Consider the following 27,305-nt stretch of genomic DNA (forward strand, 5'->3'; position numbering starts at 1 on the left):
ACGAAAGAGTTTTGAAAGGCCTAAGATGCAACATGATACCTAGAACAGACAACACTGCCTCAGAATTATTGAGATAAATACTAGAACATACCATGACAAAGAATTCATTTGGTATGGAGGATGCACTGCATGGATTAAAGTTGTATGAACATCTACATCTAACCTCTGTAAACTGCTGTGAAGTGCACAGCAGAGGGTACATCCGATTGTACAAGTTATTAGAGATTCTTCCTGATCCATTCACATACGGAGTGTGGGAAGAATGACTGTTTAAATGCCCCTGGGAAAAAGGAACTAGGAGAGGTGGATGTGAATTTGCTATCTTTGTCTTCACAACTCAGATCTCGTGACACTATCAGCTATGCTATAATACAATCTGATATTTATTACGTTGACAGAAAGTTCTGGCAGAATGGAAATATTTTAAGAGTAAAGGGGCAATGACTCACCAAATACCATTACAATGTGTTACACATTTTAGAGATAGATATAACTTGTGACAGATGTTGTTATCTTCATGTCAAAGATAAGGACCTCCAACTGTGTGTGTGTGTGTGTGTGTGTGTGTGTGTAGTTTGAAGTTTGAAATGTGGCTGTCTGCAAGTCAGTGCCTTCCCTATGTGATGACTGGCAATCGATTGTAATTAAAAATGCTGTTAGCCTTAGATTTTCGATAAAAAGGCTCTTTTTTCATAAAAATCATTATTGTACTTTTTTTTTAAAAAACTGTCCTTTTAAGTTGTACTGTATTTTCACAATTGTTCCAGAGTTTTTTGGTGCCTACTAATAAAATTTTAAGTGTATCCAAGGTTCTCGGGTGTCCAGCCAGATCCGATCGTCGAAGTTCCACGATATTTCAGTGAATAACTGTAATGCCATCATCAGGTGGTGCTGATGGAATGATCTGTCTGCGCTGTATTCATGGTATTTATCTCCACGGAGTCCCGAGTCATACCCTGGCATGGGGGTGGAGGTTGCTGCTGCCATGCCCGGTGGTAGGTGCAGTTCATCTCCGTCCGCCGTGGCGGAAGGATCTCGCATCCGCTCACGCTGTTGCTCTTTGATGGTGTTTAATAATGGTTTCCAGCCCTTGCTAAGCTGAAACCCGGTGTCCCTGTTGAGTAGGTTACCTGTTACCCGAATTTCTATGGCCTCCTTGTAGATACTGGCCCAGTAGGCACTTGTGGCAGTCAGGATTTTTGCCTCTTCGAATTTCGCTGTGTGTCTGGTTCCAATGCAGTGTTCTGCTAGGGCTGAATGGCTGGGTTGGTGTAAACAGGTGTTCCTTGCATCGGTCCTCGACTGTGTGAACTGTTTGGCCGATGTAGGATTTGCCACAGTCCCACAGGATTTTGTATACACCCGCATTCTTAAGGCCCACGTCATCTTTTGCTGTTCCTAGCAGGTCACGAATCTTTGCTGGTGGTCAGAAGACTGTGTCAATCTTGTGTCGCCTTAACAGTCTCCCTATTTGATGCATCACATATGCACGCCTGCAGCGAATCGTATTAAGCGAAGAGCCAGTCTGGCCTTAGTCAGGGAGAGGATTCGCTACACCCGTCTACAACTCGACAAGATCGCCAAGGAGCTGCTGCATCTTCACCTATGATTATCCTCCGTACTCCAAGATCACTCCTGGGAATGGGTGGACGGTGTTACCTGGGCCCAGGCAGACTGTACCCACCAGAAATCCACGGTGAAGCAGATCACCAAGTTTGCATGACTACCTGGCAAACCAAAAATGAGATGGTGCCCACTAGTCCGACCGTGATTAACCTCACGGGTAAACCACTCGACAACGCAGCTACAGCTGTACTTGAAAAAGGACTCAATTTTGCACTGACACCTGCACCTCTACCGTTCAATGAAATAATCTCTTCAGTAGAATAGGCAGTCCGTGGCTTACCAGATGACAAAGCAGAAGAAATCAGAAGGGAAACTTGCCGGATTGTTTCAAGGGCAAAACGGCCAGAAGCAACATCTCGGGAGCAGAAAGAGCAGCACTACGAGCCCTCAGAGACAATAAGGAGATAGTCATTCTTCATGCCGACAAAGGAAATGCCACAGTCATCCTTGAGAGATGCGACTATGAACAGAAGATGCTGCAATTGCTAGATGATCCAGCATATCGGAAAATCAACACAGACCCGACCAGGAAGATACAACAAAGCACCGCCACCTTGCTGAAAAATGGCACGCTCGAGGACAAGGACATCAAAAGACTTCTACAATGTTCGGCGGTAGCTCCAAAGATATATGGTCTCCCAAAAATGCACAAAGAAGGGATGCGATACATAGTCAGCAACATAGGGGCACCGACGTATCTTTTGGCGCAGCACTTAGCGGGCATGCTAAGACCTTATGTGGGGAAATGTGCGCACCATATCTGGAACTCGACGGACTTCATTGGCCACCTGAAGGAGATGACAGTACAAGAATCTGATATCATGGTCAGCTTCAATGTCGTCTCATTATTCACACATGTCCGGCTAGAAGAGTCTCTCCACTTAATCAGTGAGAAATTCGGGCCTGAACTGACACAACTGTTCAGGCACGAGTTAACATCTATGTACTTTCTCTTCAATGGTCAATACTACGAGCATACTGACGGAGTAGCCATGGGGAGCCCGCTCTCCCCAGTGGTGGCCAACCTGTTCATGGAGAGCTTCGAAGAGGAAGCACTGGAAGCCGCCGAACTGAAACCTGTATGCTTCTTCCGCTACGTGGACGACACATTCGTCATCTGGCCACATGGACAGGAAGAGCTACAGATTTTTCTACAACATCTAAATTTGGTCCACAGTAACATTTGGCTCACCATGGAGACTGAGAAAGATGGAAAACTACCCTTTCTGGATGTCCTAGTGGAACGTAGGTCTGATGGCTCACTGGGTCACAGTGTGTACCGAAAGCCTACACACACTGACCTGTACCTACATGCCTCCAGCTGCCACCATCCGGCACAGCTTAATGGAATGCTCAACACCTGGGTACATAGAGCACACTAGATCTCTGATGAACAGAACTTACCAATGGAATTCAAACACCTGGAGACCGTGTTCTGCAAGAATGAGTATGGCAACCGCCAAATCCAAAGGGCCTTCCAACAACAGAAGTGCAGCAAGAACCGAGATGAAGAACAACCCAAAGAAGAGAAGGAAGCTCTGGCCTTTCTGCCGTTTGCTGGCAACACGTCGTCAAAAATAGGGAGACTGTTAAGGTGACACAAGATTGACACAGTCTTCTGACCACCAGCAAAGATTTGTGACCTGCTAGGAATGGCAAAAGATGATGTGGGCCTTAAGAAAACGGGCATATACAAAATCCTGTGCGACTGTGGCAAATACTACATTGGCCAAACAGTTCGCACGGTCGAGGACCGATGCAAGGAGCACGAACGTCACACCTGTTTATGCCAACCCAGCCATTCGGCCCTAGCAGAACACTGCGTTGGAACCACACACACAGCGAAATTCGAAGAGACAAAAATCCTGACTGCCACAAGTGCCTACTGGGACAGTATCTACAAGGAGGCCATACAAATTCGGGTAACAGGTAACCTCATCAACAGGGACACCGGGTTTCAACTTAGCAAGGCCTGGAAACCATTATTAAACACCATCAAAGAGCAACGGCGCGAGCAGACGCGAGATCCTTCCGCCACGGCGGACGGAGATGAAATGCGCCTACCACCAGGCATGGCTGCAGCTACCCCCACCCCTCACACCACATGGCGCCCCGCCGACCGCCCACGCCAGGATACGACTTGGGACCCTGCGGACATAAATACCACGGACACAGCGCAGACAGATCATTCCATCAGCACCACCTGATGATGGCGGAGCGGATATTCGCCGAACTATTGTGGAACTTCGACGATCGGATCCAGTTGGACATCAGAGAACCTTGGATACAGCACATTGGCCAGGAAAGCCTCAGATCGCATAAAATTTTAAGTGTTTGACTCTGTACATCAGTCCTACACATTACAGGTGTGACGCTTGAGACATATTACATGAATTCCATGTCCCTAGTTGTCAGTACTGTATGAGTGAGAAGGAGCTTATCTTCTGCACTCACTGCATAACTTATTGTGAGCGCTGGAGACTTGTCTTCCTGCCTATCCTTAAAAGTGGCAACAAGAAAGTGGGTGGATAGTATATGATCTGTTGACACTAATTCGCTAAGACTATCCAATGACTTTTACCATGGTAGATAGGTGCTAATGGAATAGTGATGGCAAATTGTCACAAAATTCCAGTGTTTAAGGGGGCCTTTCCAATCTGGAATAAAATATTACAGCCATAGGTGAAACAAAGCAAGTGGTAAACACATATTAAAGCATTTCCTGGCTTTGTTAATGACCGTCTAAAAAGAAGTCTGATTATAAAGTGTACATAGTTGTAGCATTCAAATAATTGTCAGGAAATTATTTTTTTAGGAAATATTCTTCCTCCAAGCAATATGAACAAAAATAACAGAATACAGTATATAACATGGTTAAAATAAATTGTACTTGTGTTTGGTTCTGAAGTGATGAAAGAGGATAAAGGATAACATGTGGTGAGGTAAATAATGTGGACCCCTGTGTTTAACTGCAGGTGTATATCAGCCTCTAACTGATGTCAGCTTACCTCTTATGTTGATATTTTTTCATCTATCTACTGTTGTTGTCATTGTTGTTGTTATCCATCATGCAGATTTTGGTGTCAAATGTCTTCTATTACATAAATTCAAATCATCATCTATTGAAATGACAATCATAAAACCTGTGAATACAATGATGCACATAAGTAATTAATTTAGAACAAAATCCAATGTATAGGTAGATTTATTTAACTGATCAAAACAAGTTAAATGATAACTCATCTTGACGAGATAAGAGTTATTCAAATGTTATGGTTAGGTGACCTTATGACAACAGATGAATGTGAGTGTGATACGTAAAATCTTTTATCCCTTATCCAGTGACATAAAATGTCTGACAGACAGAAAAGTAAAATTTGTACACAAACTGAAAGTTTCTCCTTGACAATGCCTTCTAATCTGTAGAAGAATTTCTATTATTTGCAGTGTGTTAAAGGTGGTAATAATAATAATAATAATAATAATAATAAAACTATCTGTAAATGTTCAGCATATAAATGCATTTACAAATTAATTTGCAATGTTAATGTAAAATGACTCATTGCACATCATTACAATTTACCATACAAATGATCCATGGAATATGAAACTAAATGGTTAAAAACTAAATAGCTAACATACACAAAGATTTTATTTTGTTTTTAATTTTATGTTACAGAGATTCTGGCAGTGTATATTTTTGCTAACTGGAGTTATCACACAGTGCCAGGGAGCTAACATTCTATCAGTTATGTCAGTTCCAAGCAAGAGCCACATGGTCTTTTTGTCACCACTGCTCCATGAACTAGCACAGAGAGGACATAATTTGACTGTGATTAGTCCATTCCCACAGTCTCCCCCGGTCAAGAACATAAGAGATATTAAATTGAACGTCACAATGGACAGTTTCCGTAAGTAAACCAGTGTTAATATAAAGTATATATACACAGTAGAATAAAACTCATATCTGATGTACAGCATTACCTATTATTGCCTCACTTTATTATTTACAGGAAAAGAGAGAAACATGTCCCTGTTTGAAATGGGTGAAGTTAACCCATTTATTTTACTTCTCTTCTCTAGCACCATTGGAAGTTCAATGTGCAAGAATGCTATCAGTACACCAGAAGTACAAGATCTAATAACATCCAATAATCAGAAGTTCGATCTCCTCATAGCTGGAGTTTTCACAGAGTGTTTTCTTGGATTGGCTCACAAGCATAATGCCAGTATTATACAACAAATTCCTAATACTCTAGCATTTGTGATGGGTGATGCAGTTGGCAATCCTGCTGCATATGCCTACATTCCTGACATAATGCTTGATATTCCTGTGAATATGAATTTTTTACAACGGACATTAAACAGTATGTATGGGCTCCTTGTTGAATTACTGCGATTCTTTGTTTATGTGCCCAATCAACAAGAAATTATGGTGTCATATTCTAAGAATATTGATAATTTACCATCTGTTGAGAAATTGTTCAAAAGCAGTTCCCTGGTTCTCATCAACAACCATGAAAGCATAGGCCTTTCCAGGCCACTAACACCAAATACAATTCAAGTTGGAGGAATGCATATTAAACCTGCAAAAGATCTTCCAAAGGTGAATATAAGATCAATATCCAACTAAAGCAATCTTGCATTTCCTGTTTGATTGATTTAATACTGAAATTTTTGTATGTCTCTTGAAAATAAAAGTATATATTCGGTAAACAGTTGGCCCTGAAATCCAAAACTTTATTTTATTGCTTATGTTACATATTCATAGTTGAAAATTTCATTTTTAATGCCAAAGCTGTATTTTACTTCTGAAAGTATACAGAAATGGGAATTTTGAGTCAATGCCCACATTAGAGGACACAGTATTTCCCTGTGTGGGACTCTACAGAAATAACAGTGGAAAATTGAAAAAAAAAAGTGAATATTTAGCCAAAGTTACTTAGGGCCCAACAGACAGATCCATTGTAAAGTTGTATGAGAAGTAGTAGTGTGCTGTAAGTAGCCTCTGTTGTCACAGATGTAGGTAACTATTTTCTTGGAAAAATAAAAGTGTAGTCATATAAATATATACCCTGACTCATTCTACACCCCTGAAGGTCTTTTTCTTGATAGGATCTACAGAACATGAAGAATGAATATATGCACACTTGGCAGCACAAATAGTAAAAGTGGCCAAATTTTGAATTGCCCACCATGTTACATAGGCACCAGTTACTCTACAAAGTGCACAGTACTGCTCATAAAAGAAAAGGTCACTTGTAACTGCATGTGTTACTGGGATATTTGTGCCTTATTGACACTCAGCACAGTGCATGCACCCTCCAAAAACCCACGGAAAGTTTGTTCAGATGGGGAAAATGGATTTGAAGTCAAAATCATGAGGTGGAGTCAAGGACAGAATAATAGTAAGAGGTACCTGAATATTGCCATGCTTAATGTATGACTTCATACTTTGGTGGCATAGTTGAGAGACTAATAAGCAAGTCTAGAATAGCAGTCTTTGAGTTGAATCCCACTTTCAACAATTATTCCTTGTTTTACTGCATTGATTTGTTTGATCTATGTAAAACATGAAATTTACACAACAAACAGCTCACAGTTCTTAACAAGATTCATTTGATGCTTAGAAGGTCACAGCATGTGACTTCTTTACCACTTAATATCTCTTCCAAATGCCTTCCACGTCCAGAACATCTGCGTCCTGCGAGGGAGTAAGTTTTTGATATGACTACTAAATCTTTCATTTTCTGGCATCCCACCCCAGGAAGTTAGCACACTATTGCAAAGCTCTTTGGAGTCAGTATGTCTGAGAGTGGTAAGACTTGTAGCATCAGTGTGGTGTCTTGGAGAGGTGAAGGTAGGGCCCAATCTGGCTTCAATCACTTGACTGAGACCTTTGTGGTTTTGTATGCTCTCTCTGGTGTGATTGCCTCGTCACAGCATTGAGCAGGGGTTTGTGTACAGTGGATGGAGTGGTGATTTTATGTGATCAGTTCAGAGCCTGATGTGAGTACAATTGTCCAAATCTTTGTGGACAAAAATGGGATGTTCACTATGGTGCAAAGCAGGTGGGCCTCAGATCTTTGCCGCAGGCCTCAGAGCTGTTCCATCAACTCTGCAGACAGTAACGGTGTAGGTGTGAGGTAGTCTGCCAGAATGTGTAACGGCTTCACATACATCATTTCTGCTAACAGTACTCTGATGTCTGACTGGTACACTGTGCAAAGGTGTAAAAGAATGAAGGGAAAGGCCTCTGACCATTACGCGCAGTGGCACAAGAGAGCCATTGTTAGTGTCTCATGCCTTCTTTCTAACATTCCATTGCTGGTGGGACTATAGGTTGTCATATGATGATGCTGGATGCAGAAAAAATGGGTAATTCTTGGAACAAAATGGATCTGATTTGCTGGCACTGTTCTGTAGCAATGTGGAGGTGGCAACCAACTCCTGCTATCCAGGTAGCAATGAAGGTGTTTGTTATTGTCTCAGCAGGAATATCTATGGAGGTTGCAGCTTCTGCCCATCAAATACACCTGTCCACTACTGTGAAAAGGTGTCTGTAGCCAATCATAGTTGGAAGCAGCCTTACGAGATCACTGTTTACATGGGTGCATCTGGCTCGAGAGCCTTGAAATGGCCTAATGTTGGCAAGTACAAATTATCTAAATTTGCATTGCTGGCACTGGCTACGTGACCATGCCCATGCATTGGCATCTTTTTAATTAATAGCCACACAAAACAGTCAGTCAGTAACTTGAGAGTCATATTTGCTGTTTGCTAGTGCAGAGTTTGAACACTATTGACAGTTGCTTTACAGATTTCTGGCACACTGTGAACTTTGCTACTAGGATATGTAAATGCTCTGAGACTGCTATTGATAATATATATTTGTAGACAGATCTAGGGAAAAAAAAGTCATATCACATAACCAATAGTAAATGTGCTGTCTGATCATGACATGCAGCATCTTATGTTAAATGTTGAAACTTGTCAGGATAAAAAATCTATTAAATCTGAGTACAGGAGGGTAATAAATAAGTCAAAAATTGCGAAATTCAGGAAATTGCTCAAATATATGAACTGGATAGATGTTTGTAATACTTATGACTCAAATGGAAAATACAAAGCATTCATTAATAAAGTTCGCTCCACTTTTGAAAATTGTTATCTCCTAAAGGTAACTCAAATCACACAGAAGTCAAAAAATAAACCATGGATTACACAAGGAATAAAGATATCATGTGGGACAAAAAGGAGACTGTATCTACTATCTAGGAATAGCTGTGCTGTTAGAAATGTAATGAATTACAAATAATACAGCAAAATATTGAATCAAGTAATCTAGAAATCGAAGCAGCTTTATTGTGTGAAAAAGATAATTACATCTGGCATCAAAATAAAAACTGCATGGGATATGGTGAAGACAGAGACAGGTGGGACCAAAAAGGTAGAGGAACAGATAACTTTAAAAATAAATGAGTCTTTGGTAAAAAGTACAGGTAGTGTTGCAAACCTCTTGAACAAGTACTTCATTTCTGTTACTGACAGCTTGGGGTTATCGGGTTTGGTGAACAGTGCAATGGAGTACCTGAGATAAGTCTTCAAAAATAACTTCAATAAAATGCAAATAACACTAACATCTCCCATAGAAGTAGCATCCATCATAAATCCTTAAAATCTAAGTATTCCAACGGGTATGATAACATATCAACAAAGTTAATCAAATAGTGCTCATGAAAGTTGAGTTCTATCTTAAGTTATTTGTGTAATCAAACTCTTATCAGTGGAACACTTCCAGATTGGCTAAAATATGCTGAAGTTAAGCCTCTTTACAAGAAGGGGGATAAAGAGATACCATCAAACCACCGACCAAGTTCACTTCTGCCAGCTTTCTCAAAAATATTTGAAAGGATTGTGTTAAAGTGTCTCCTTAAGGATCTGACTGCAAATAATATATTGTCCAAGTCACAGTTTGGATTTCTTAAGGGTTCTGATATAGAGAAAGCTATTTACACTTACAGTGAGAATGTACTTAATTCATTAGATAATAAATTAGAGGCTACTGGCATTTTCTGTGACCTGTGAAAAGCCTTTGACTGTATGAACCACAGCATTCTCTCAGTGGTGTACCTTACGTATGTGGCGCCCCTAGCAAGAATTTAAAATGGTGACCTCTAAAGATTCCCCCAGGAAGCAAAAAATGCACCCCCTTATCAATACAGAAAGACTGATATTTTCCCTTGTTCCAAGAAAATTAATGAGACCAGTAATATTAACAACGAATCTTGTTTATAGGTGTATGTGATAATTGTTATTAAATAGGTCTAATATGTCTAATATGACTTTCTGGGTACTTTCAGGTAATATTTTGCAACTGTTGCCATAAGGTAATATAACAAGTAAATAATATTTACTTGCCATGAATGTAGAGTATATTTTTACTTGTCCAATTAAACAAGAAATATGTCAACTGGATCTGACCACAATCACACTTTATGCATTCGCAGGAAGATGAAGATGTCAAAACTGGTTTGCAAGGTTATGTGCTCTTGTGCTTTGATAAAAAAGTTCATGGAGTAAGGAGGTTCAGCTTGGGTAATATATATTAGCTGAGCACTGCAAAAAAATTAAGAATAAATTAGTAGTAGTAGTAGTATATTAGCTGAGCACTGCAAAAAATCAAGAATAAATTAGTAGTAGTAGTAGTAGTATTTTGCAAAAGTTTATCCGAAAAGATAATACCAACCGCGGCGCACATTCTGTTTTGAGCAGACTGCACATCTACACCATAGTCTGCATTTCTTGGACTGATCACTTGGAGTGACCTGAGGAAAGTGCCTCCCAGTAAAGCGAAGAGGATTCTTTCTTTACTATCTCTTCTCCATTCTGCAGCAAATTTTTCCACAATTTCTAGTACCAGACTGGCCGCGGCGCAGAATTATTTTTTCAGAGGGCGGCGTGGCGCTCTGTCACATCATCGTCGGCGGCCTTTGGAATTTGCGCCACCCCTTGCTCTTGCGCCCCTGGCGGGGGCCACTCCTGCCAACCCCTAGGTACACCCCTGCATTCTCTTAAGTAAATTAGAATATTATGGTGCCACTGGCAGTGCTGCAAAATGGTTTGAGTCTTATCTATCTAACAGGAAGCAAAGGGTGTTATTGTGAAATACCTGTGCAGTAAGCAGTCAGTTTTCATGTGACTGGAAATTAATTACATGTGGTGTTCCTCAGGGTTCCATGTTGAGTCCATTGGTTTTCTTGTGTACATTAATGACCTCTCATCTGTTGCATTGCCAGATGCTAAATTTGCTTTGTTTGCAGATGATACAAACATTGCAATAAGTAGCAAGTCAAGTAGAGATTTAGAAATAGCCGCTAATCAAATTTCCACTGACATTAATAAGTGCTTTAAAGCTAATTCACTGTCATTAAACTTTGAGAAGACCCACTATATGCAGTTCAGAACCTGTAAGAGATTTCCTTCCCGTATGTGAAGCAGCATATGAAGATATGCAGATAGTAGAGGTGTCAACCTGGGATTACAACTCGATAATAAATTCAGGGCATACCACAGAATTGCTTAAGCACCTAAACAATTCTGTATTTGCAGTGAGAATGATTTCAGATGTAGGAGATATAAATATTAAAAACTTGCATATTTTGCTTACTTTCATTCTAATATGTCATATGGGATCATATTCTGGGACAACTCATCAAACTGAGCAAAAGTTTTTAGGGAGCAAAAGTGTGTGATAAGAATCATATGTGGTGTAAATTCAAGACCATCATTCAGAAAACTGTTCAAGGAACTTGGTATTCTAGCCACTGCTTCTCAGTATATTTATTCCTTAATGAAATTTTTTGCAAGTAATACATCTCTGCTTCGAACCAATAGCTCAATACATAGTATCAATACTAGGAATAAGAGCAATCTACATAAAGACCTAAAATCACTTACATTGGTCCAAAAGAGGTCCTCTATTCAGGAACACACATTTTGAATAAATTGCCAGCAACCATTAAAAACTTAGTTTCAGATAATCATGGTTTTTTGATAGGCAACTCTTTCTACTCTACAGATGAATATCTTAACAGGGACTGTTAAGCCAGCTTGAATAAAAATGTCTTTTAGATTTCAGTTTTGACAGCACTTGGTCACAACAGTCAAGATTAGGTATTTTATGTATGATAACTTTATTAATAGTGCATAACAATGTTTCATTCTGACAGTGTGTTAATTCTGTAAATATTAGCTGTTCCAGTTTACCGCATTGTATTCACCTGTTTTGACAATCTCCTGACAATGATCAGGGTAGTAAGTATTATATTCAAATGTTTTTATGTCATACTTTCTGACAAGTTCAGCAGCCACGAGAATCATCTCATTTTTTGGGTCCATGGAACGAAAACTGAATCTAATCTAATCTAATCTAATGGCCTTGGCTTCCACCAAGAGACATATCACCATCACATTAACTTGGTTCCTGACCATAGGATTTGGGCAAGTCACAGTCCTGTGAAGGGTCAGCCAGTAAATGCTGTAGTTATGGATTGCAGTCTGAGCAGTGGTGAGTTCTTTGTAGTGTATGGTATTTGCCAAATCACAGATGCACAAAAAGTAATGAACCACAATCTTTTTTGCTCCTTTTATATGGTGCACACATCCATCATAAACTAATAGACAAACTCTGTGTGTCTGAACTGCTGGGGTACACCAAAGGGTGTAATTACCAATCTCCAGGATGTCACAAGGCACTGCAGTTATTTGGTTGTACACTTTGTGGCAGTGTATGATACTTAAAACTTTTGGACCGGCTAATGCACATCTAAAATCTTGAATGTGTGGTGTAGGGTAACTGTCCAGGTCTTCTCCTGCCATTTAAAGCATGAAAAACACCACAGGGGTGCCATTAGGCACATTTCTTGAGAATGAGGTACGAAGGTGAAGACCATGGGCTCTCAAAATGATGAATTATCCCAGCTTGGACCATTTCTTCAAATATGGCCTCTGTTTCTGTTAGGTGCTCTAGGGCAATTATGTGTGTGTGTGCTGTTAAATGGGTTAACTAGATGTGGTATTGATATGATGCACATTTCTGTGCTGTGCTGGTGTCTGTAAATTGGTTAAAGCATTCTTTGCAGTTTATCATGGTGTTGTCTATTGTAATGACTCTGATCAGTGTGGGGAGGAATAAATACTGGTCAGATAAATACAGTCATACCACACACCAGTCATGAGAAAGGTGGAAGTAATTCTTCACATGCAGCAGTTCCATTGAAACACTGTTTATTACACTGCAATTGGCTCTTTTTCACAATATAAACACACACACTTTAGTACTTTGTTTATTCATATACTCCCAAACTGTTTCATTATATCTTGGCACTCCAGCAACAATGACCATTTAGCACACTAGCCACTACTCATCTTTCCTCAAAGAATATACAAGGGCAAAGATACCCAGTAAGGCAAGCATATCGTACACTATTCTTTGTACTGTGCTGTAGGCTGAGCACTCCTTTGTACCAGTTACTGTGTTGTCGACGACTGTGGTCTGCAGTCATCCTCTCCTCTAAACCACCATTAATGCATAATGCCCACGTAAATCAGCACCTAATAAGGGCTCAATGGTGTTAACAAATACAAGTTTCACTGTAAAGGGTGTGGCAAGACCTAAGTTGGTAGTCAGTACTTTGTGGTTGCATATTGTGACTGCTGAGTTTATCGCCTTCAGGCACAAATGTTTATCCGATTTACTGTCAGGCACACACCACTGATGTCAAACATGAAGGTTATGTCTATACACATGCCTGATATTTGTTGTTTGTTGCAGCACAGTGGGTTGTGCTGACGCCCATAGTGTTTGTGGAACTTCTGTAGACACTATACTGCTGCCGTTGATATGCTGTCTGTTGTGATGCAGTTTGTTTACTGTTGTGTGATGATGTTCCACTATTTAATTATCTTCCATCTGTAGTTGATGGCCCTCTAACCAGTTACAAAGACTGCCACATGACATTCATTCAGCTATAATGGCAACCAGCAGAAGTTTCCCTCTTAAGTGCTTATGTAGCTAATAACAGTATAGTTCATTTGCAGAAAGGTTGTTGTATTTTCTTGGAATAGCACTAGAATACTGACAGAATGAATTCTCTCTTAGTACATTGTGTTTATTATGAATATTAGATCTAGTTTCTAATCCAGTTTGCAATGCTCCACAGAAACTGCAGGTGCATCAGCAGAACCTGTAAAGAAAGAGTAATTTATGGTCATAGGGACTCCTCACTGTGGGCCCAAATAGTGAATCTGGACAGCTCTCACAGTGGATCTGTGAAATAGTATCAACCATGGTGCAGGGTCATCCACAGCACCCCATGTCCTATAGAATCCATTCCACCTGAAAACTGACTTCGTGATTAATAAAATGAGAAGATGATGTAACTGAATTGGAGGCTCGCCAGTGATCTCGTGATGATGACTGTATTTTATTGCTCCTTCTCTTTACAATTCAATACCAACCACTTTCCATACATGTACACAATCTGATTCAACATTCCTGGAGTAACGCAAATACACTGTGACTAGTATATTTACAACAGGTATACAATCTTTGTTCAACTACTGTCAGCCAATACAGGTAATTACCACAATAATTCTTCTTCTATGTGTTTTCAGCATAACCCAGGAAAATGGCATGATACATATTATTTGTGTCAGTACTGTGTTAGACTTCGACTCTGGCTGTGATTTTCCATTTCCAGTTTTATGTGCTGTCAAGTTTACATTTGAACGAATGAATGTACTCATTTCACTGTATGTGTTTTGTTAAACTTCATGAATCATAGGTTATTTATTGTATTAGTAATTATGAAACTTTATTTGCAAGGAAAATTAGGTGTTGTATCAAAAGAAAGAATATATAGTATTTGTCAGCCAGTAATACAGGTTTTAGTAATGTTCACTTTTTGATGTTGCAGGACCTTAAAACAATTTTGGATAATTCAAAAGAAGGAGTTATATTCTTCAGTTTGGGAACAAATGTTCAAGCTTCTGAAATGCCAAATGACAAGTTCATTGCCTTTATGAAAGCTTTCTCAAAACTGAAGCAAGAAGTACTGTGGAAATGGGATCAAGATACTATGGTTGGGAAGCCAAATAATGTACATCTTGGGAAATGGTTTCCCCAAAATGATATTTTGGGTAATATACTTAATTTTTGGTCTGAGATTGTCTTATCCTGTCATCATTAAGCAATGAACTTAAATCATTTAAGAATAATGATTTTTTTGTTAGTTAATAGTTAGTATTGAAAGAAGATGCTTGGTATACCATAGACTCAATTTATATTTCTTGCCTCATTCTAGAATCCTGAACATTATCTGTGTCCTTATATTTACAATACCCAAATTTTATCTGTGCCTTGTCTTTGTAACATAAATAAGGGTTTCTTCTCACTCCATTTACGTAACAAATTGATTAGGTATATTTTTTCTGTGTTAGCTATTACTGCTCTAATTTGATCGACAGTTGAATAAAACGGAAAATTCACTCATTGAAACTGCAACTGAAAGCTAGGTTAGTGTATGTATTTTTTTGTGTGTCTCATGACAGTACTAAAATATCACATTATGAAGATAAGTACTGGCCACCTGTTTTGTCTCATAATTTTATATTCACTTTATCAATGAGAATGATACACAAAGGGCTAAAGAACAGTTGTAGATATTATTCTCAAAACAAATACTTCGAAGTTTTAGGTGTGTTTTCCTACAGTATGTGCAAGTTCAGACTTCTCAGCATTTGAAACACCAACCACAGCAAAGCAAAGTAGACTGTGATAATTAATTTTGCTTTTATTTATGTGTGCTTGGTGCCTGCTGTTTGTCTGATTGCTGACTGGACATGTTCCCAACTAATAGAACTTTAATAAATTGTGAGCCATATAAATGTTTTATAAGGGATCTCTTTTGTTGACAGAATTCACTTACCCAGTATTTATTAATAAATCACTGCTTGTCGTGCGCTTGATCTAAAATGAGAATTTGTTGTCTTCATGTCAGATTCTAATACATTAGTGTGACATGACTGAGTCCAGTTGAAATTAATTAATTCTATATCCAAAGATTACTACTTTTTAATATTTTGTGAAGTTCAAAACGTTTCTTTGGTTTGTCAAAAACTGTTTACCTTTTCACATGGTTGGTTTTAGCCCAGGTCTAACTGATTGTTGCTACAATATTGACTGAATATCACTTGTTAAGGATATAAAATCATCCAAAAAAAGTCTGTACACATAATAAATACCCTATTCTATCAGTTACCAATGGTACGGACAGTAATAGCACTGTTATAGTTTCCTGGGGCAGACCTGATTTTACTCCTGTGGCTGTAGAGGGCTGTCCATCCAGGATTTCTTGCTGCATTCTGCCTCTCAAGAATTTTTCTATCTAGTTACAAGGCTTGCTAGATATCATGTAGCAAAGTATTTTGTTTAACATTTGTCAACTTACAGTTTTATATGGGTCTTGCGAATCAAGTTTACCTGGCTCCTTCTGCCCATTTCCCTTAGAATACCATGTTTATAGAAAGAATGATTTAGGTTTTGAAATATGTCCTAGTTACTATTGGAGAGGTCACCTTGTTACGCGAGTATCACTATGTTTGAACTCTTATGTCTTTTTAACCCCCCCCCCCCCTCTCTCTGTCTGTGTGTGTGCTTTCTAAGATATATGGGGGAAAATGTCAATAATGTTATTTTATTTTGTACAGGACATAAAAATGTTGTGTTGTTTATATCACATGGTGGCTTACTGAGTCTTCAAGAAGCTGTCTACCATGGAGTTCCAGTTGTAGGAATACCACTATTTGGTGATCAGAAAGTGAATTTGATTCGAGCTGAGGACAAAGGATATGCAGTTAAATTACTATTCCACAATGTAACAGAAGAGTCATTACTGTGGGCAATCAATGAAGTTTTAACTCAGCAAAAGTAAGTTAATTCATTCATTTCTATTAGCATGTCCATCATTACCATTCTGTTCAGTGCTAAGCTAGGGCAGTTTATTTGGTTATTTATAGAGGGAAGTAAATATTCACCTGAAGTGATAGACAGTTATTTAGATCATCAAAGATTTCACAATTGGAAAGTAACCACTTTTTTAATAATGATATTTATATTATAAATAATGACTTTTAGAGTTTGATCCCTGACCAGTCTAAGAATTTGTTCTGTAAGATAAATCATTTATTCTTCTGGGTATGGTTTCTATGGGAGAGAAAACGCCAAGTTACATTGTGACTTAGCTTTCATATTACAAGTACCCCAGGTTGAAGGTGAAGGCTTATAAACCCCAGTAGGACCAGGCATAGAAAAGTACTTTGTTATTGAAACGAACCTTTGGGTGAATGACTAATTTTACAGTTTTATTCCTATGTTTGTACAATTGCAGGCACTGAGACCTAAACTTAAGTGGAAACTGGATAATAATAAAATTAGTGAACTGAAATGCATTTTCGGGGTTATTGTCAATAGTTTTTTTTAATGAAAGATTTGCTTAAGATGTGAGGTCATGCTGAATAGTAATGCCTCTGATGATTTTTTAGTGTGATAGCTCTTAAAGATTTTTAAATAAAACAAATGTTATTAACATTCTACATCTTTATTCTTCACATCTAGCTATTTGCAGCCCTCTGCTAGTAGAGGACCTTGAATTGTAGCATGTACAGGGTGACAGTTATAGAACTACCTGAAATAAAATTGTCATAACTGCTGAATGGTTTGTGTTAGGACATTCAGATTGCATAGTTGGCTGTGGGTATGATGGGAATTAGTGTGCACTGTGTGGTTTGGTTTAGTGACGAAGCCCACTTTCATCTGGATGGGTTCCTCAATAAGCAAAATTGGCACATATGGGGGAATGAGAATCACCCTCAATGGGTGACTGTGTGGTGTGCAGTGTCCAGTTATGGAATAATTAATGTGCTATTCCTTGATGGTGCGGTGACTACCGAACAGTACGTGATAGAACACTTGCCCGTGGAAGGCAAAGGTCCCGAGTTTGGGTCTCGGTCCAGCACACGGTTTTAATCTGCCAGGAAGTTTCAGTACATGAAGATTTTGGAAGATGATTTCATCCCCATTATCCAAATTGACCCTGATTTTGACAAGATGTGGTTCATGCAAGATGGTTCTTGACCACATTGAAGCAGGAGAGTGTTTGATGTCCTGAAGGAGCATTTTGGGGACTGCATTCTGGCTCTGGGGTATGCAGAGGCCATTGATATGGGCCTTGATTGGCCACCATATTCTCCAGACCTGAACACATGCCTCTTTTGTGGGGCTATATTAAAGACAAGGTATACAGCAATAACCTCAACACCATTACTAAGGTGAAGATAGCCATTCAGGAGGTCTTCGACAGCATCGATATTCCGACACTTCAGCGGGTCATGCAGAACTTTGCTATTCATCTGTGTCACAACATCACCAATAATGGCAGGCATATTGGCCATGCCACAACCTAAATCCAAAAATGTGTAGTGATGTTTACATGTTGAATAAAGTGTGTGTGTAATATAGTTTTCAGCTATTTTTTTTTCCTTCCCCCATATAGTTCAATAAATGTCACCCTGTACATGGCGGTGTAACTTCATTGTATTGTTGGATGAGAAACAGTGTGTTGTAATCAAGTTTTGAATGTGAAGAGTTCATCCACATATGAAATGCCACCTCCTTCAGCATGACAGCGCCAGACCACACATGAGCATTGCAACATCTCCAATAATCCAACACCTTGGGTGCACTAGCATCAGTCACACTCCATACAGCCCTGACTTGGCCCCATCCGATTTTCTTCTGTTTCCATAAATTAAAAAACACCTTCGAGGACATCACTTTGATAGTGATGAAGCGGTGCAAGTACAGATGAGGTTGTGGCTCTGTCAATAGAGCCACAGTTTCTAAGTTATGGTATCAACAAACTGGTTTCTCCTTTGGCAAAATGTGTTCATTGCCAGAGTGGCTGTTTTGGGAACAAATCACAAGGATACAGAATGTGTCTAATTGCACATACAATAAAAGATACAATGTAAATAAAGTATAAAGTTAAAAATATTGACTCAATTAACAGAAAGTTGTGTAACACTGAGAAAGAATTAGTAAATATACAGGAATCAAATTTTAGCTAAGTATTAAAATCAATAAATAAATGCAGTAACACCAAAACAGGATTTTTGAATGTCTGTGATAATACTCAAATAGGTATTTGTAAAACAGTTTTAAGTTTAGTGATGGTATTCGTTTTCTCTCTCAAATTCATTGACCATATAAAAAGATTTCTGTAATAGGTACTCTTTCAGAATTTGTTTAAATTTTGGCAGTTGTTTGTGAAGGCATTTGATATGCATTGGGGGTACATTAAACAGCTTAATGATGGAGTAATAAACTCCTTTTTTAAGCCAATTTAGACATTTCAGTTCAGTGTGCAAACTACTTTGGTTCTAGAATGAGATTTTCACTCTGCAGCAGAGTGTGCACTGATATGAAACTTCCTGGCAGACTGAAACTGTGTGCCGGATCGAGACTCGAACTCCGGACCTTTGCCTTTCGCAGGCAAGTGCTCTACCATCTGAGCTACCCAAGCACGACTCACGCCCCTTCCTCACAGCTTTACTTCTGCCAGTACCTCGTCTCCTACTTTCTAAACTTCACAGAAGCTCTCCTGGCAGTCTTTCTTCCAGGAGTGCTAGTTCTGCAAGGTTCGCAGGAAAGCTTCTGTGAAGTTTGGAAAGTAGGAGACAAGGTACTGGTGGAAGCAAAACTGTGAGGATGGGGGCGTGAGTCGTGCTTGGGTAGCTCAGTTGGTAGAGCACTTGCCCGCGAAAGGCAAAGGTCTCGAGTCTCGGTCCGGCACACAGTTTTAATCTGCCAGGAAGTTTCATATCAGCGCACACTCTGCTGCAGAGTGAAAATCTCGTTCAGGACTGATCCACCAGGCTGTGGCTAAGCCATGTTTCCGGAATATCCTTTTTTCTAGGAGTGCTGGTTCTGCAAGGTTCGCAGGAGAGCTTCTGTGAAGTTTGGGAAGTAGGAGACGAGGTACTGGTGGAAGTAAAGCTGTGAGGATGGGGTGTGAGTCTTGCTTGGGTAGCTCAGATGGTAGAGCACTTGCCTGCGAAAAGCAAAGGTCCTGAGTTCGAGTCTCAGTCCGGCACACAGTTTTAATCTGCCAGGAAGTTACTTTGGGTCTTGTGTTGTAGTCATGATATTCACTGTTATTTTTTACAGGGAAAGGTTATTAGAGACAAAGGACAAGAGGAAAACTTATGCTTTGAGAAGATGCTAGGGATCCTCCTCTTTTGAAACACGTACTTGCAAGCGTGTCTTTGATGGACAAGACTAATTATTCTGATAACTTATTTTTGTGCAGTGAAATTTTTTTTTTCAGGCTGTTGGTTCACCCAGAATATAACAGCATGTGACATTAATGAATGAAAGTGACTATTTCAGCCACAGATGCAATAACTTGTAGAGCAAATATTGCTGAGCTACGTTTCTTAAAAATATGAAGAATGTGGGTTGACCAATTACATTTGCTGTCCATATATTCACCCAGGAAGTTTGTATCCTCTGCTGTTTGTTTTGGTTGATCTCTACACTTTATATTAATTACTTCAAGATTTATTTGTGGTGTATGAAACTGTTGTGACGTCAAGTTGAACACTCATATTTCAAAGACGACACAATACATGTAAGTCACAGAACAAGTAGACAAAGTGAGACATGTGTACATGGTAACAGTCAAATAAGCACTGAGTCCAAGTCTAGCGGCCACTGGCTGGCTGGCCGCTTAGGTGGCGCGGCTGCTGCATCGCTGGCAGGCAGCGCCGCATGTAGAGGATGCGTGTAACTGCGCGGCGACACTTCTAAAGATCGGCGGGTCGCAACAGAAACCTCAAATAATGGGTTATATCTGTATTGAGTGAGAGACCATTTGAGAAAAACCAATTTAAAAATGCAGTGAAATCTTTGTTCATAGTTTGTTAAAGATTGTTGCCAGACAATTCATTAATGAGAATTGTAGTGTCATCTGCAGAACAAGTAAATGTATCTTCGTATCGGAACAAAGAGGGAGGTCATTAATGAAAATTAGAAATAGCAGTGGAAGTAAAACAGCCTTGTGGCACTCCACATTTTAAGGTTCCCCACTCAGATGAGGCAGGTTCTCTGGATGAACCATTCAGCATTACAGTCTGCTTTTGGTCCTTAAGGTATTACTGAAGCCCCAAACCAACAGCACCACCTAAACCATAATATTCTGCCTTTTTCAAAAGAATTTGATGGTTTACACAGTCAAATGCCTTTGAGAGATCACAGAAAATACCTACAGGAGACATTGTTTTGTTAATGAATTCCAGGTCTTGATTGTGAGAAGAGAATATTGCTTGTTCAGTAAAAAAAAAAAAAAGTCCTAAAGTGACTATTGATGAGGATATTATGGCAGTTGAGATGATCAACAATCAATCTGTGCGTAAGTTTTTCAAGAATTTTTGAAAAGACAGTTAAAAAGGAGGTTGCATAGTAGATTGTAACATCATTTTTATCACCTTTTAAGAGTGATATCACTGCAGCCAGTTTTAGTCTATCAGGGACAACTCCTTCTTGGAGAGATGTGTTGAATTTGTTGCTTAAAACTAGACTTAAATAACTATGAAAATAATCAATTTTTGACAATATAATGTAATCAGATGGATAAAAATCTACTCGATAGTATAACCTTCATTTATCTGTGTGTTTTTATGTCACTGCTTGGTGAGTAGATTTTTATCTATCCTATTACATTATAATGATATGATATAATAGAGGGAAACATTCCACGGGGGATATATGTATCTAAAAACAAAGATTCTGTAACTTACCAAACGAAAGCGTTGGTGCGTTGATAGAAACAACAGAAACAATAACAATCACACACACACACACACACACACACACACACACACACACACACACACACACACACACACATATTTCAAGCTTTCACAACCCACGGTTGCTTCATCAGGAAAGAGGGAAGGAGAGGGAAAGACGAAAGGATGTGGGTTTTACGGGAGAGGGTAAGGAGTCATTCCAATCCCGGGAGCGGAAAGACTTACCTTTCCGCTCCCAGGATTGGAATGACTCCTTACCCTCTCCCTTAAAACCCACATCCTTTCATCTTTCCCTCTCCTTCCCTCTTTCCTGATGAAGCAACCGTGGGTTGCGAAAGCTTGAAATTTGTGTGTGTTTGTTATTGTTATTGTTTCTATCAATGCACCAACGCTTTCGTTTGGTAAGTTACAGAATCTTAGTTTTTAGATACCTATTACATTATAAGACTGAACCTTTTATTTTTTAATGACTTACTTATCCTTTTACTCTCATTTAATGTAATAAAAGGTAAGGATATCTGTGGGGTTCTGATGCTGATAACTTTCTGTAAAGAGACAGTACTTTGTCCACAGGTCCTTTACAGCCTGCCTTTCCTTCTGCTGTTAAAAAATGTTTGTTCAATATTTCTGCAACCATTTCAACTTTCTTTGTAATATCACCACCTTGTTTAATTTCTATCTGTGTCATGTTTCCTGTTTTTCTTCCAGTTTCCTTCTTTATTGCATCTCAAATTGTTTTTATATTATTTTTTTATTTATCAATTTCAGTTTTTGTTCACATACTCTTAGATTTATTTATTACATTCTTTAGAGTGCTATAGTGCTGCTGTTTCTTTCAGTCATACAAGTTGTGAAAGAACTATATAGTACAGTATCCTCTTTGTTCTGCAGGATGTTTTTATTCCTGCAGTGAGCCATGTCTTCTCATCAGTGATTACATAGTAGTTTCTAACATTTTTTTTTTAATGTTAACTTCAGAGTGAGAAATGAGTTCATTTTAAAATGTATTATGCTTTTTATTTACATCTGTTTCACTGTAAACTGGACTCCAGTCTATCTGTTGCAGGCTCTTGTTAAAAATTTTAAGGTTCTCAAAATTTATCATCCTAAAATATTTCCAAGAATGATCAGAACTGTTGCACAGATTGAGGTCAGTGAGTGTAAGTAATTGGTCATCATTGTAAGAAAGGTCATTTACAATTGGACCTACACTGATGCTGTTGACTCTTGACTTATCGGTAAATGTACTGTCAATCAAACTTTGACATTTATTAGTAACCCTAATTGGAAAATCTACCAGTGGCATCAGGCTAAGAGATTCAACTAATTGTTCTAAACCTACTTTTCTATTGCTCTCATTTGGAAAACATACATTAAAATCACCTGTAATTGTTGTTAGTTGTAAGTTAGAAAGATCTGCTAATGATATTTTCATGGTTACTAATAAATGGTTTAAAGCCAACTCACTGACATTAAACTTCAAAAAGACTCACTATATGCAATTCAGAACCTGTAAGAGGTTTCCACTCAGCATATGCATAAAGTACGAAGAGCAGATAGAAGAGGTTGACAGTCTTAAATTCCTGGGATTACAACTTGATAATAAATTCAGTTGGGAGGAGCACACCACAGAACTGCAGAAAAGTCTTAACAAATCTGTATTTGCAATTAAAGTGTTAACTGACATAGGCAACATAAAAATGAAAAAGCTTGCATACTTTGCCTACTTTCGTTCCATAATGTCATAATGTATAATATTTTGGGGTAACTCTTCAAGTCAAACAAAAGTTTTCAGAGTCCAAAAGCGTGTAATACGTATTATTTGTGGAGTAAATTCACGGACGTCCTATAGAAACCTCTTCAAAGAATTGGGTACACTAACTACTGCCTCTCAGTATATTTACCCCTTACTGAAATTTGTCCTAAATAATATATATCTTTTTTCCAAACATACAGCTCAGTTTATACATACAATACCAGGAACAAAAATGATCTGCACAAGGACTTAATAGCACTTACTTTAGCTAAAAAAGGGGTCCACTACTCAGTAACACTCACCTTCAATAATTTGCCAGCAAACATTAAAAATTTAGTTACAAACAAAGATCAGTTTAAAAGGAGCCTGAAAGACTTACTAGTGGCCAACTCCTTCTACTCCATTGACAAATTTTTTAATAGACTTGCTAGTGGCCAACTCCTCCTTCCATTGACTGAGGGCCTTGAGGCAATAGGCTCATTGTTAACTGTTTCGTGTATATTTTCAGCTTGACATGAAGAATAAAGATGTAGAATGTTAATAACATTTATTTTATTTAAAAAGTTTTAAGAGTGTTCTCATAAAAAATTCAGAGGCATTACTTTTCAGTGTGCTGTTGTATTAAGTACTAAGAGTCATAAATTTTTCCTCTTCTACAGCAAAGAATGTGGAAAGGGAGGGAAGAACAACTACTAATAGAATAATAAAAATAGGTTTCTAAGAGTTTATGAAGAGTCGCCCATGTAAATTTTTTTGACACATTTGTGGTAATGTGTCCTCTTCAGCAATCATAGATATTACTATAATTGAGCAGCAGCTGACTTTGAGCAGCCAATGATGCAGTAATGAGATGATTTTCCTTGATCACTCGAGTTACTAGCAGTCAGAATAAAGCAAATTGTACTTATGAGAGAAAACGCCATTGTCCAGAGTAAATAGATGCAAACACACAGATAATTACACTTACGTTCACAAAACAAAAAAGTGCTTGTACCCAATGGCACCCCACACCATAAGGCACTGAGTTGGCTCTGTACGTCTTGTGCAAATGCTGTCACTGTGATGTCACTTCTCCTGTCTGCGGCAAACCAAAATGTGGTCATAATTTCAAATAAACAAGAACACTACCTGGTGCCATTCTTGTCCCCAGTGACATCATTCCATACACCAGTGCCGTCTAGTATGTTTCTACACATTTGTCAAAGATAGGTAGGGAACTGGATGAGACGAACGTAATCTGTGCCATATTAAAGAGTGACGTTCACCCCTGATAATGTATGATGTGTTACAATGTACCACCATACCAAATTCAGGAATTGTTCTGGACCACTCTAGAACATCCTCTCTACAGTCTGCACTTATCGACCTGTGATTTTCATGTGTTTGGGTGAATAAAGGAAGCAGACAGAGGACACAGGTTTATGAGGATGGCACTGTCGAAGTGTTCTTGTGCAACTGGCTGCTGTAGTAGCCACATTCATTTTATGAAAATTTCATCAAGAAACTACCTATCCACTGGAAAAACTGTGTCTCCTATTCATGAGACTACATAGAAAATAAGTTTGTTTGTACATGTTTTCCTGAAGCTTAAATAAACGTATAAAAACATTTCTGGTTTCTATGTGAGTAACTATCATAGTCTGACTTCTTTTGTTTTCAGTCACTTCTTTACAATAAAATGAAAATACTTTCAATAAAATACTGCTGAAATTCTTACATAACAGAACTTAAAACATAAATGAGCTGTGTAGCATATGTTTTTAATAAGTTTTGACCTTTATCTGAAATTTTGAATCTGATTGCAAATTTTAAGTTTTGTTTTAAATTAATTAAAAATTGTACAAACTCATAGAATGGAAAATTGTACAACTGATTTTAAATAAAAAATTGAAAATTGTCTCATTGTAAACTACTTTGTTGTATTGCAGCACATAAAATATTGGTTACTAGGTTGTTGAATATGTATTATTTCCATAGCTGTGTAAAGGAAAGTTATAATAAATTTCTATATCTGAACTACTTGTTGCACATAGAAGAAAGTGGTATGAAGGAAAATGACTGGAGAGGTTTAGGGAAAGGGGTACAGTTCAGAAAAATCACGCAGAACCCCAGGTCAGGGGAGACTTACCAGATGGGCTGATAAGGAAAGACAGATAGTTGGGAACTGCACTGGATAAGATTTGAAAACCTAACAGCTTAATTGTGGAAAACACAGTAACATGCAAGACAGAGATTACTAATAAAACACTGTGCATAAGTTAATAGGAATGAAAAGCTAAGTGCATTGTATATAACAGAGGTGGGAGGGTGGATGGCGAAAAATAGACAGGTCAGAAAATGAAAGGCATACAAAACTAAAATGTAGTGAAGAAAGGAGTAGTTACTGTGAAGAAATGCTGAGATGGAAGGAATTAATGTAAATTAAGGCCAAGTGAGTGGCAAGAACCAAGGTCATATTGTAGTGCTAGTTCCCACCTGCAAAGTTCTGAGAAACTGGTGTCTGGGGGAAGAATAGGTCATGACTGTCATGTTGCACAGTATGCTCTGCAACAGGATAACATGTTACGCTATTGCAGAGCATACACACCATGTAGTCTTCCCCCAGACATGTTTCTCAGAACTCCGCAGGTGGAAACTAGCACAACAACATGTTCTTCGTTCTCACCACCCACTTGGCCTTAATTATCTCAGTTCCATCCATCTCAGCATTTCTTCACGGTAACTACTCCTTTCTTCACTCCATTTTAGCTTCGTACACTTTTCGTTTTCTGACCAATTTTTTGCCGTCTCTCTCCCCCCCCCCCCCCCTGCCACATCTGTTACATACAATTTATTTAGCTTTCCACTCTTATTTACTCTTGTATGATGTTTTAGTAGTAATCTCTATCTTGAATCTTACCGTGTCTTCCACGTTTAAGCTCTCAGGTTTTCAAATCTCCTCTGGTGCAGTCCCCAATTATCAGTCATCCTTCTCAGCCCATCTGGTAAGTCTCCCTTGACCCAGGGTTATGGGTGACTTTTCTGAACTGTACCCCTTTCCCTAAACCCCTCTAGTCCTTTCCCTTCACCCCTCTTCCTTCCCCTTCAACTCTTCTACCAGAAGAAATGCCACTGGCTCCAAAAGCTTGTAAAAGTTAAACCCTTTTGTGTGAGTTCCTCTGGTGCCGCTTGGTGAGTAGATTTTTTAGCTATCCATTTACACAATATAGTCAATATTTGATTATTATTGTTGTTATTGTACACAGAGTTACTCAGAATGTCTTTCAGTTCACTTTTGTATGTGCAAAATTAATTATACTTCTGCAGAACTATTTTTATAAAGGGGGAGGAAGTGAGGCTTATTCCATACTGATTTGTACTGCCTGTATTACGTGTTCTGTGATAAGGAGCATGAGTGCTCTCGTCATGAATCACCCCTCTGAAAATTGGAGAAAAGTGGGTACATAGGGCTCTTATAGAAGTACTTGGCATGAAGATTTCAGTCTTCACCCTGTGTTTCTGCAAGTAAAGAATGATTGCACAGAATGACTTGAACTGTGGTGGAAATTGAGCTTTTTGTCACTTCTGTGCAGTGTGTCAGTTCTAAGCAGTATTGGGTAGATTATCATACTGAAAGCACATATTACTACTTGCAAACTGCACCAGCAACAAAGCTGAGAGAACTCTCTGCACTGTTATATATTTGGCTATACGACAGTGTATCTGTGGATTTCTAGCAGCATGTCTGTATGAGAATTATTTGGTGTTGACTATTTTTGTGGTCAGTTGAAAGCACTTAAGTGTCCAATATGAATGCCACAAAAATATAACCTAGGAATTCTCTTGTGTAAAAGAAGTAGGTGCTTACATGTTAAAAAAAGTGTGTGAGAAATGATTTTGTTAAGTTGTCACAAGTGATCAGCATTATCTTTTGAATTCCTGACACAAACACAACAGCCTTAAAACATAAGTAATGTAGAGAAATTACTGGCTGTGTGAGCCAGAGGTGATC

The 27,305-nt window shown here is 38.6% G+C and overlaps 1 protein-coding gene across 1 annotated transcript in view; it reads left to right on the forward strand.

The window, feature by feature from the left end:
• Positions 1–27,305, forward strand: part of LOC124550051 (UDP-glucosyltransferase 2-like) — a 129,854-nt gene that overhangs the window by 101,650 nt on the left and 899 nt on the right. The window contains exons 2-5 of the mRNA XM_047125283.1: positions 5,306–5,537; positions 5,640–6,232; positions 14,607–14,829; positions 16,399–16,618. Coding sequence (XP_046981239.1) covers positions 5,306–5,537; positions 5,640–6,232; positions 14,607–14,829; positions 16,399–16,618 — 1,268 coding nt within the window. The remainder of the gene's footprint in view (positions 1–5,305; positions 5,538–5,639; positions 6,233–14,606; positions 14,830–16,398; positions 16,619–27,305) is intronic.

The sequence above is a fragment of the Schistocerca americana genome, chromosome 1 (assembly GCF_021461395.2).
Source record: "Schistocerca americana isolate TAMUIC-IGC-003095 chromosome 1, iqSchAmer2.1, whole genome shotgun sequence".
In the NCBI taxonomy this organism is placed as follows: domain Eukaryota; kingdom Metazoa; phylum Arthropoda; class Insecta; order Orthoptera; family Acrididae; genus Schistocerca; species Schistocerca americana.